Genomic DNA, 13,055 nt, shown 5'->3' on the forward strand with positions numbered 1-13,055 from the left:
AAAAAATAATCATTATTTAGAGCAGAGTTTGCTGCCCCATTGTTTGTCTTGTCTGTGATGTTCGAAAACATTTTGCAGTTTTAAAAAGAAAACAACTTTCCTAGGTAAGACCGATTTGCTTCCAGTTACTTTTATTATATATATATATATATATATATATTAACTGAAAGAATATAAGTAGAATATGAAATTATTTGCTATTCTTCAGGAGGAATGAAGCCCGTTTATGTGCTTTTATAATGACGGCAAGAATGAAAGGAACAACTGTAAAAAAGTGCTTTATCTTAACTCTGTTAAATGAAATCAAAAGACAGGTATTTGGACTGTAGCTCAGTGTCGACGCAAAACGTTTTAACGGGATGTACTTTCGCGACACAGAAGTATTCAAGTTTTTGAACCCGCTTTTCCGGTACTTACAGTGTTGCACAAGGGGGTGCTTCAAATTCTTAAATCAAGGACGGCATATACCATGAGTGACAGGCTACATAAAAGAAGGTTGTATTCGAAAAAAACCCATGACTTGTTTCGCACTAACTGAAGCGGCCGGTTATAGAGATGCTGGGAAAATCGTGAAGTACCATCAACCAGAGCCGAATTCTTCTTAATGATGAATCTTATTTTGAGTTAAAGGATTATTTCAGAATTCTTACAATCTGAAGGAAGTAAAACACATCAATGTGTCAAATCGTCCATGAAACATCGATGAAAAGCTGATGGAAGCATGATGCTGACAACATCATTTTGTTTGGCTGCATTGACCTGCAGTTTTTCCCAGTGAAACTATAAATGCTGAAACACACAGATGAGGTTCTTTTATGTCAAAATGGTTAGGGGGTCTAACAAATTGTAACAACAGTTTTTCCGTGTCCCACTTTACATTCCATTTCCTATGTCCTTATTTCGATTTATTTATTTTGCATAAATAGGCAATTTTGCATTTTGAATATATGTCAGGTTTGATGAAATAAAGATCTCGTGCAAGTTCCATGTTCTTAGCTACAAAATAATTCAACTTACGAGAGCTTTTACAGCTGTTCCTTTAATTTTTTCCGCTAATGAGCCGTAATCATACGTTTATTTCGCAGCAGGAGACGTGAAAAAATATTCAGTGTCCTCGCCGGGTCTCGGATTCCGGACCTTTAGATTGCTAGTCGGATGTGCTTTCCAGTTATACTACGAAAGAAGCCATAAAGAAGAAAATACCTTACAGGTGTATGTTATTGTATACGAGCGGTGAAGAATGAACATAAGAAAAGGAAGTCTCCGTTCGCACACGTTTGGTGCAGTGAATATGTTTTCTAAATTAATCTCATCTCTAATAGCGTTTTTTGGACTCTGACCAAGTGCTAAATAAATTATTTAAGGTTAAATTAAATAAAAGATTCCCAACTTTCATTACAAGTGAATCTGCAGTCTAATGACATGTTAAAAAATTACCAAAACAAAAATTTAACAGAATTTTATACATTCTTTAATAAGGAACATCGGTGTGTTCAACTGTCTGTAATTTGCTCTCGTATAAACAATAGCATAAAAAGTGTTTCCTTTCGTTTTACTTATTATTATCACACGTTTCAAAGAAGGCATCTCATAAAGTTTTCCTTTTCAAAAACTCGATAGGTTACTAATGTGTTCTACTCTTGGAAGCCAAAACGCGATGCAGGAAATATGCGATTAAAGTAATGTTTCACTAGCATATTTTCCTCCATCAAATTTTATTCATCAATAAGTCTGTTTGAGTTCATATTTGAACATTTATACAAATAATAAAGCAAAATTTTCGCGTGTTTAAGGAACTTAAATCACATGCCTGCTATTTCGCAGCAAACAAATACACACAAATCGAGCAGATGAATTAAACATAAATATTCTAACTAAGGGAACATTTGAGCAGTCTGCATTTCATGAAATTTTATTAGATGCATATTTTATTCGATTTACTATTTATTCATTATCATTTAATTTCTATCTTATTAAGACACAACCGTTTCTTCCTTTACTCTCTTTAGTTCCTCTAATTAAAAATATAATTACATTATATTCACATTATACATATATACTCTCTTTAGTTCCTCTAATTAAAAATATAATCACATTATATTTATGATGTATTTAAAGCTATTAGCATGCCTTTGTCTGATGATAGGTTACATTGTCCTTTAATTCTCTAAATATGTATTGCTTAGTTAATTTAAATGTTTTATAAAATTCTTTCTAAAACGTTCTTCGTAAGAGATTTTAGAAAATCACATATGTATTAATGTCTTAGGTACTGGCGGTTGTTTGTGCCTTCTATTATAGATCTGAATTACTTTTCTATGTCATTAGAATGAGTCTAACGTTTGATTATGTGCTTATTTTTATCAACTATAGCAATAGATCCAATCGAGCATATCTGAGAAAAATTCGATATTCATTACTACCATGTATAGTCTATATGCTACATAAAGAGATAACATAAAGTAAAATTACAAGTGATTACAAGGAAGGGACTTAGGCAGTAATGTTAAAGGAAATATTTGATATAAAGTGCTAGAAAGTTATGACATTATATAAAAAATGCAAAATATAGAAATTAATTAAGGAAAACTGAAGATCCGTTTGAAATTAGTTTAGTAAATAATGTCACGAATATATGCAATGTGCTCAACCATATTAGAGGAAAGGGAAGAAGATATAGAAAAGGGAAGCTACGATAGTAGTAAACCCAAAAGCACGCTAAACGATAGCTTTAGATGATTGGCAAATTAGTTCAATTTATTTCTATGGCATTACAAAATATGCTTATGTCATAAAAACATCTGTAAAGAAGAAACTGAAATAAAAATTGTAATATATAATAAACATATGGCATTATAAGTCAAATTAAATGGTTATATTATAAATTACATGAATTACAGATTGAATTCATATGACTTGTCAAGCCTGTTTTTTCGAATAATTTAAGTTCGGAAATAGATCCAAAACTCACGTTGCTAAGCAGGGCACTATGCTGTACTAAGATATATGAAATAAGGTATTGAAACATCTTTTGTTAAAATATATATCTTTATAAATCTGAATTATATGCAAATAATTAGAAAAAGTATCTCTTAAGGCGCATGAATGCAACACAACAATATGCAAGTTCTAATGCACAACAATACAAATAATTAAAACCGACTGTATGAAGAGGATTTTAAAAAAATGCACGAACAGGTAATTAAAAATCAACTTTTCTGTCCTGAGATACATAACGTATGGAGTTAAAAACTTGTTCACTAATTATGTTAATGCTGCAAATAATCGTAATTATCAATTGGATGTATTATATATAAAATGTATTTGATATTACATTAAATTAAATAAGTGTTGAACGAAAATTAAATTTCAGAGATTCTTAATGATGTTATGAAATTATCAGTTCCATAGAATAGGAACACTTCATTTAATGTAAGAAGGAATTAATGACTCCATATTATGCGACTATTTCATTTTAAGAAAACATAAAATTTCGAAATAAAAAGCATATAATTATATAAGGATTAGATTGAAAATTAAACTGGTAGATGTGATGCAGTTAGGCTTACCTGGACTTGCTTCACTCGATGTTTCTATTTAAAGAAATGTTTTCTTTCTTTTATTTGCTAGTTTAACTTTTTTTTGATTGAACTTGTCGTAACATTTTAAATATGGATGTGAACTTATACCTCATATTCCCGTAAATTTTCTCATCATTTCCTATGAATTTCTGCAGAATCGGACTCAAGACTCTGTTCTTCAAGCAGTAGGATTATTCTAGCAAAAGATTCTGCTAATCATTCTGTCTTATGCTTTCTGAAGTAAATCGTGTTGTTGCAAACTCCATTCGGTTGCTTTGTAGAGACATTAGGATGATCGGAAAGACCGGAGAGATGAAAAATTAGCAACCGCCTTCGCCGAGAATCGAACCACGGACCTCTGGAATACCGGTCCAGCGTACAGAAAAACTACACCACGAAGGCATGCTAGGAAGGCGGGAGAAATACCTTATATACTCCCCATTTTAAAGGGCGACTGGGGTTTTTAGTGGACCCAATCGCCAAATCCAGATGGTAGAGAATCATCACCTACCACTATTTTTAGTTCGGGCGCCAGTGTAGAGACATTAGGATAATTGGGAAAGCCGGAGAGATGAAAAATTAGCAACCGCCTTCGCCGAGAATCGAACCACGGATGTCTGGAATACCGGCCCAGCGTGCAGAACCACTACACTACGGAGGCACGCTCGGAAGGCTAGAAATACCTTATAGCTTCAACAGTGTGGCATTCTCGAGAAATGCATACTGTTAATCTCTGAAATTATTACCACTCTATATTCGAATTTCATCTGCATAACCTAAAATAGAATTTCATCGTCTTCATCTGCATACTGAAATTAAATTCTGCAACTTTATATCTTTTTCCTCCTTCTTTCCTTTTATTAATAGAAGAAACGATTACACATTTAGTTCCATCGTTTTAAAACACGAATAACGCAAATTGATTTGGTAAGACAGAAAAACTATTCGGTTTAACTTTTAATCCTGTAAATTGACGAGTGTTTTTCCTAAGGAGTAAATTATTGCTTGCATTTAGTATATTAATATTCAAATATTTACCAAAAAGTGCATGCAAAATTTATAATGCATTCTTTTCGAACGGCCCAAATACATATTTCTTAAACAACTGATTAAAATTATTCTTTAAAGAATTGGAATACTTGCACACTTTAAATAAACAGTCACGTTGCACTCGGATGAAAGCAAAATTAATTTAAGGAAATAATTATTTGCATTATCATTCGCATAATATCAGCAAATCAAAATAATTAAAATTTTAAAAGAAAAAGAACTCTTTGAATTTTGTGCAATATTAACAAAATATTTGTAAAACATTTAAAAAACTTGCTCAGCATCATTTTTAAATCGTCAAGATTGCATTTGTAAAACAATAGTCTCCACACAAATAAAACAAAATTTTGCGCTTAACACTTATTAAATGTAATAATTACGGAAAGATTTTCTCACCGATAGTGTAGCAAAACCCGTCCAACTGAAATGTAGCACTCTTGCACTTCTTCACTTGTCTTCCTTCCTTCCTGTATTGCGACATAATTAAACAACACGATGAATTTAAAAAATAAAATCCACTTTTCGAACCGCGAAAACAAAATAGAAAAAGAAAACTCCTTTTTTCAAATAAGCCGGTAGATGATGTTCTTCACATCTTTTAAATTCTTCCGCATGGTGGAGCTGCGGTTTTGCTTATATTTTTGCCACACTTTTGCCTCAATGGTGACAATTCCTTGTTTTTATTTTATTTTTATTTGCGTCCTCCGAAGCACTTGTGTGTGTTGGAAGTTCAGATGATGCCTCGCTCTCTAGACAACGACTGACACATACAGAGAAACGGAAATAAGCGCGTGCGGCTTTCGGTTCCACCAGGGGGCGTCGCGTCCCGAAGTGCAAGTGTAAAGGAGCTGAACAGAAGAGAAAGGAGAGGAGGAGGGTGACAGAGAAACTTGAAGTTGTATTTCGTCAGGGATTTGACCTTTAGAACGCGTATCGTGTGTTATGTGGCATAAAAGTTCAGGATGAGGGAAAAACAGGTAGGAAGAGCTAAGGAGTAAATTTATTATAATTTTAGGTGGCTAAAATTTACACTGTTTTCATTTGTGCACTGTGTATTATTTCAACACAAATTTTAAAAAGTTAAGGAAATCTCCTTCGTAATAACGCTCGCTGTGGCGCCAGAATTAAATCTGCGTTATAAGGTAACCTGTGTTACACTGTGTTTGAAAGGTTTCTAATGAAAGCATCGTTTAGAACTCTAAGTTATGAGTTCTTCGGTTACGTGATTTTACATTTCATAAAATACGTCTTGAAAACTCAAGTCATATAAGAAATTCATTTAAACAGAATAATAATCCAGAAATTAAACATAATTGAATATATTATTATCCCAAAGGCCTATTCATTCCGTTTTGGCATTTTGCGTCGAAAACTTTAAACGTGCGTTTTACTTCTCAAATTGTTGCCACCAAATATTATCGCCCTGTCTTATATTTAAAGAAATTAAATAATGAAGAATCCGTATAAATGTATGTAACGGTACTTAGAACCATCAAATTCTGAATAACGTAATTCTCCCCCGAATATGAGCATTTCAATGCCTTAATTTTGAATTTGTTTTATTATCGATTTCATATTTTGTAATACTTTAACGAATTTTTGATTAACAAACTCAAAGAATGAATAGGCTTCAGGGGCATTTCCGGGGGCTTTCCCTATTTGTAAAGTGAATACATGCCGATTTAAATTTGAAAAGCATTCGCAAAGTCATCTTTTTCCTTGAGTAGGTAGCCCTCATGTCTTTTGATTTCAACGATTAAATAACAATTAATTATCAAAGCAACTTAATTATGTTTCAAAAAATACAGATTGAAATTTCCATTAAAATTCATTACATTAGAATGCATGTCTATTCTAGTATGCATCTTTTACAGAGTGTTGTGTATATCTTAATGCTTTTATCTTTATTTTTTAGTCAAAGGCCTAAAAAACCTCCATATAAACTTCTATCGTTTGTCGATTTAAAGGTACTATTTCTTCTACGTTCATCTCGGTTCACAAAAACAAAAAAGCAATTTTTGAACAAAATTATACAATGAAATAATATATATATTTTTTTAAATGCACAACTCATTTCTATTTCAAGCACAGAAAAAGCAATAAAATGAATCAGAAAAATACTTATAAAAAGGCCTTGGAAAAAAGCATAGCCTGTTTCTATTCAAGTCAAACTGGACTAAAATTTGTATTTTTAACCGAGAATTAAAAAATAAACATTTAAATGCATTGACTATAATAAATGTTTGCAAAACTGCAGTAAAATATTCTTTTGAATTACTTTAGCATTACAAAATGCATAACAGATGTGCATATAAATTTTGTTTCTAGTAGTGTTGCATTGATTGCGTAGATACAATTGCTGCCCATATCGCATCCTAGTGATCGAGAAAGTTGCATCGAATATTTGTAGTTTATCCTACCTGTAAAATAATTATCAGCCAAGTTCTGCTTAAAAAAAAGCCTCCATACGTTAAGCCTACTTTTATCTACATTGACTTCATGAGCTTCTCTAAATGTAGAAAACCAGACAAAACGACGTTAAAAAATTAAAAGGAAGGTTAATTTTTTTATTTCATTAAATAAAAAATGATACAGATTATTGTTTCTGAGATTTAGAACTCAGCTACATGACGAAATAGAAAAAAAAAGTATCGACAGAGAATTCAAATGTATTAAATATAACAATGCTTGCATGGAGGAAACATATTTATGGAGAAGGACTTTCGTGGAGGACTTTCTAAGGAATGTGCTACACAAGGGAAACAGTATAAAACTTATACTCGGCTATAAGGTATTTCTCCCGCCTTCTTAACATGCCTTCGTGCTGTAGTGGTCAGCACGCTCGACGCGTATTGGAGAGGTCCATAGTTCGAGTCTCGGCGAGGACATTGCTCATTTTTCATGTCTCCTGCTTCCAAATAAACTACAGTGGCGCTCGAACTAAAAGGTCGGGAATGATGATTCTTCACCACCAGGATTTGGCGACTGAGTCCCCTAAAACCCCAGTCGCCCTTTAAAAGGGGGGATAATAAGGTATTTCTCCCGCCTTCGTGATGTAGTGGTCAGCATGCTCGACGCATATTAAAGAGGTCCGTGGTTCGAGTCCCGGCGAAGCCGTTGCTCATTTTTCATCTTTATTGCTTCGAAATAACCTAATGTATCTACACGGTTAATGGATTGAGTTATCAGAAACTAAAATCAAAACTAGATATTGAATGTTGGGAAAGCGTGTAATGAATAAAAATGCGGAAATAACATAAATTCCCAATTCTAATCCCATCTCGTTTCAAAAGAACTGCACTTTTCCTCAGTCTCAAACTAATTAAAATGCAAGGAAGGAAACGCAATAAATTCCCAATCCAATCAATGTTTTTAGAACTGATCTTCCCCAAAAAGTTCGTTGATTGATTCGCTGAAAATTAAACCGACGTTTTAAAATTTAATCTGTTCCAGGATTAAGAACTTTGCGAGCTCCATCAGTTCATTTTTAAAAAACTTTATGTTTCAAGATGATTCAATTATCCGAAAAAGAACTAATCCTAAAAATTTTCCAATTTTATACGAATTATTATAGGAATAGCGTTCATATTAGAAGAATGCTTAAAGCGCTTCTCTTGTTACAGACGCTAAAACTGAATGCTTAAAAAAAGAGGGGATTAACTCATGCGATAAAGAGAATTTGTAATTTCATTCCGTGATGCACAATTTCAGTTATTAAGGGCACAGAATATTTACATCTAGATGTGAGTACGAATTAATTAGTTTTTAAATCAATCAGGCAATTGAAGGTTTCGTTTATCCCTATCAAAAAATAAAGCATCTGCACAATGGTTTTCATTTTTAACAAAATAAGACACAGAACTAAGGGAGCTCACTTTTGTAGCCAAATTCGTAAGTCTTTCTTAATTAGCTCGAATCGCTTCTTTTCAGCCATCATGTTTTTAAACAATACACATAGTTGTGATGAAGTACAAGTTAATACCCTCTCTTTTGGAATCTTCATTCTTCTTTTCTATTTTAGAACGTTATTGTTAACGGTAGATTTATTTATTTCGTTGTTTCCGTATCGTTAATTTCAAAAATAATATAATTGTTAGGTGACCTACAAACAAATATTCTATATTGAGGTATTTAGTGCATGCCATTAGAAATATTTTTTATTAAGTAATAATTATGCTTTTGATATTTATAAAAGACATCAGCAGATGTGCAATAAATCGCATGCATTAGAAAATTACATCTGTTACAGACATGATTAAAAAGCAAATTAAAGATATGAACTATTAAGAAGGCCACTTTTGATTTTAATGATGTCCTTTTGAATAGGCAATTTGCAGGTCTGTTTAATTAGGCAAAATGCAGTGTCTTAGAAGAGAATATATAATGATTTTAAATCGCTCAACTGGTCTGTTAACAGATTATGGAGAAGTATAATATGGGTATTTGCCTTACAAACGATGCTTTCCTGAGCGTACACTTGAGGAAAACTGAAAACTTCGAGCAATCAAACCGTTCTCAGGAAAGAGGACCCGGGATAAGCTACCAGTATTCAACGCATCTATTAACTTGACCAAACCTGACTCCCCTTAGTGAATTTAAATAATAATTAAACATTACGCGAGTTAGGTTATTTGAATATGGTAAAACCACAACGGCTGTCTGCTTAAGAGGAAAGATGCATCCGTGGTGGACTTTCTGAGGAAATGGGCTCTATTCACATTACACACGGAGAAACCATGAAAATCAACCATGCAGCCAGCTCGCTCGCCTGGGTTCGAATCCAAACCATGCCGAAGTACCGGTATTTAGTGGTCTTAATCAGTCGACCATGGATGGGGCCAAATGAGCGGGCTATAACTACGAGTTCTGCTTAGACGCGTTTCTTTTCTTGCTCAAGAGATGAGTTAGAAAACCTTTGGAGATTTATAGAAATTTGCAAAATTTAGCATATGAACCATATTGCAAAAATGAAAACTTGGAAAATAACGTATGTTTTATGCATTTATGAAGTACGGGAGCATTGGTTTACTTTGCCATTTAATTATAAGAAAATAAATATAAATTTGTCGTAAAATTATCAAAGTTTTCCAAGATGAAAATACACGAAAGCAGCTTTCCACGGTGTAATGCGAGAAATGAAAATGAAATTAAAGATAATTCATATCTGTATAAGAGAACTATAGCAAGCAGTATGTAACTGCAGTTATTTCCTGCAGTTAATATTTTAGTAATCCGGAGTGTTGTATGCATCTTCTTGAACTCTGCACTATTCAGATCATTTCTGCTGCAACATATCGTTATTTCAGCAAATTAAAAATTACACTGAAATGCAATCTCCTGAGATTATCCGTCGTTTTAGTACAGTACTGTAATAACACAATAAGCCTGATACGAAAATCTTCTAGTTTTGAAAAAATTACTTCTCGAAAGGAAAATACTCTTTGTAAAACGACTTTGAAATTTTCTGAGGCTATGGGACATAAAGAAACAACGATACCCTCACCGGGGTTCGAATCACTGGATCTCCTGATTAGTAGCCTCACATGCTTCCAATTAAACAACGATGGTATACAGTGAGAAAGAATAAAATTTCCTATTACTTTGTACAGTCATTAGGTTTACGAAAGCAGCTAATATGGATAATGAGCAATCGCTCTCTCCGGGATTCGAACTACGGATCTTTCACAGGCTAGCGGGACATGCTTTCAATTACAGTACGAAGGCTTGCGATAAGGAGGGAGAAAATACCTTACATTCTCCCCACTCAAAGTGCGGCTCGGAAGGTGAGGACCCAATCGCCAAATCTTGTTGGTGACTTAATTATCATCTACCACATTATAGTTCGGGTTCTAGTGTTGAGTCATTAGGTTTACTGGACCATGAAACATAATGAAATAGCAATTGCCGAATTCGAACTCAGGACTGCTAGTAATTTTTGAGGCTTTCGATTGCTATCAGGAATTGCTTCTAATTAATTACATCACGAATAAATTTATTGTATTTGCTGACTCTTTACTTCCTCGTAAGGAGTCAGCAAATACAGTATAGCTCATTAATAAAAAGTGGAAAGGTCTGATATGTAATAAAGATTCCGTTATAGATAAGAATGTAATATTGCAAGCCATATAAATTCCATAACAACTATGCCACCCCAATTAGTATAGTGGTTTGGGTATTATCCGTTTGTTCTGGGTTCGAATCCCGGGAAAGACATGGACGTTAGTAAATTTAGAGTGTCTGTATGGCATAGGCGCATTCAAAATACACAGGAAACCCAAAGTCCTCTCGAGTAGTTTGGTGACAGGGGAAGAGAGGAAGGAGACCGTCGCCCACATCCCCTGAGGTTTCTACCAAAATTGGGAGTGGAGCTAGGAAAAGTAGCACTGTAACCTTTACGGTGCTCAGGGCCTATTGCAGACGCACTTCTTGACACGATAAAATTCGTAGACTTGTTCTGGTTACGTCAGTTAGAGAGATAAGCCACAGCAATCAGAAATATTTATATGTTGATTGGTTCATTAACTCAAAGAGCAAATCAGTTGGGTTGTTTTAATTTTTCTTGCTGTTGTAAAGAAAGCATACATTACCTTTGTTACCATTGAACCATCCTTTTACATCTACAGACAAAATAATTTCCACACTATCTGTACTTATAGACAGATATTTCATATTGCAACAAGCAATGTAAACTTATCAGTAAATACGCATGTATTATGTATATATTTCCTCTTTCTTAAGGATTTTATTTTTTCGATTTTTTCTTTCATTTTTTGCATCTTACTCTGTTATAACAATTAAGAATAAAATAAATGCATTAATATATTTGCAAAAATTTATGATGATAATTGTCCTGGTAATATAATGGTCACAACATGTGGGAAGACTGAGATATAAATGATATTTACAGCAGAAAAGATGCTTTTGACAAAAAGCTAATAAACACTGATAAATATAAAATGGATCATTATAATTTTTTTAAGCTTCCTCCTCAGTCTGACTGAGCATCTCCAGAAAAGGATGGACTCCTAAGTGTAATCACTGTCTTCTCATATCACGAAATTCTAATCGAAAGATTTTAAATGCCACCATTTTGCATGACAAGCATGAGAGTCACAACTACCACAGCTTATAAAGGACTGTAGACTGAACTCTCGATGGTATGTCAGTACAGGACAGTGTTTACTAATCAAACATACGTATACGGAATAGAACAGAACTAAGGATAAACTACCAATGATTCGCGGTTTTAGCATTTCGGGCAGTTATAAGTTGTAAACTTCGGGAGAAATTAAATGACAAAGGAAACTATAAACCGTCATATACTTCACATTAATTAGTAAAATTCTGAAAAAAATTTTGTACACTGTTTATATTTACGGAATATTTTCTTTACAAAATTTCTAAACAATTCATCAACTCGTCACAGAAATAAAATTGTCTCGACTAACCCAGCTAAAAAAACAAATATATCAACCCTTTGCAAACCTTTTTTGCTATTTTACGCACAAAAAGCACGAAATAAATCGAGAAATGAAGCTTGCAAGAACTAAAAATAAATTAAGAAGGAGGAAGACGAAAAATAAATAACAGTCGAGTTAACAATGGCAACTCTTTTCAAACGAATCCTAAAGCTCGTCTTCTCTGCTTCCGTGAATCGTAATCTCTTCTTCTGGCGAAATCCCAGGAAAATGAAATTGACAGAATCTATTCAAAGCCTATATTCCCATCTAAAAGGATAAGTTTTTCTGCAGTAAAATGGTAAAAAATATCTCTAAATACGTATTACTGATAATCGTACTGAAAATGAATAAAAAGCATTTGTCTACAGCTAAAATTTAAAATTAGAAACAATTGTGTTGCAGCTGCAAAACTAAAACTACTACTAACACGGATACAATGGGAAAAAAATCACTCTATCACAGGAGAGATAGAAAACAAAAAAAGGAGGAAAAAAATAAAGAGACTTCGTCAGTTAACACGACTTTCTAAAAAGAGCCTGCAGAATGTTTAGATAAGCTTCGCCTTTTTTATAAACATACACCAAACTGAAACACCATTCCCTTGCCAAAATCTTTTTTTTTTCCCACTTCCCTCTTTGTACTAAATGAAAAGTCAAGGAACTAGATCAAGGTCCTGTACTACAAAATACGTGAAAAATAATGGCAGGAAAATCACACGATTTATAATTAACTTCTAAAGTATGAGGGGATTAGGTACGCGAACAACCTACACGCTTATACCTACACGCCTACACGCTTATACGCTCGTGCATCCGGGTGGTAATATTTAACGTCTCCGAAACTTCGCGAATCTTAGCGTCCTTAGACAAACGCCTTGTCGATAACATAAACAACAGCTTGCTTAACATAGACTTAATTCTGTGGTATGTCAAACTTTTTACATGATTCAAAAAAAATATATTAT

At 33.4% G+C, this 13,055-nt stretch overlaps 1 protein-coding gene across 1 annotated transcript in view; it reads right to left on the bottom strand.

Moving 5' to 3' along the window:
• LOC118192153 (dual specificity calcium/calmodulin-dependent 3',5'-cyclic nucleotide phosphodiesterase 1-like) overlaps positions 1-5,391 on the bottom strand; it is a 621,234-nt gene extending 615,843 nt beyond the window's left edge. The window contains exon 1 of the mRNA XM_085820151.1: positions 5,028-5,391. Coding sequence (XP_085676277.1) covers positions 5,028-5,112 — 85 coding nt within the window. The 5' untranslated portion in view covers positions 5,113-5,391. The remainder of the gene's footprint in view (positions 1-5,027) is intronic.
• Between the last annotated feature and the right edge of the window lie 7,664 nt (positions 5,392-13,055).

The sequence above is a fragment of the Stegodyphus dumicola genome, chromosome 7, assembly GCF_044657685.1.
Source record: "Stegodyphus dumicola isolate Sdum_Otavi_A_Nest chromosome 7, ASM4465768v1".
NCBI lineage: Eukaryota > Metazoa > Arthropoda > Arachnida > Araneae > Eresidae > Stegodyphus > Stegodyphus dumicola.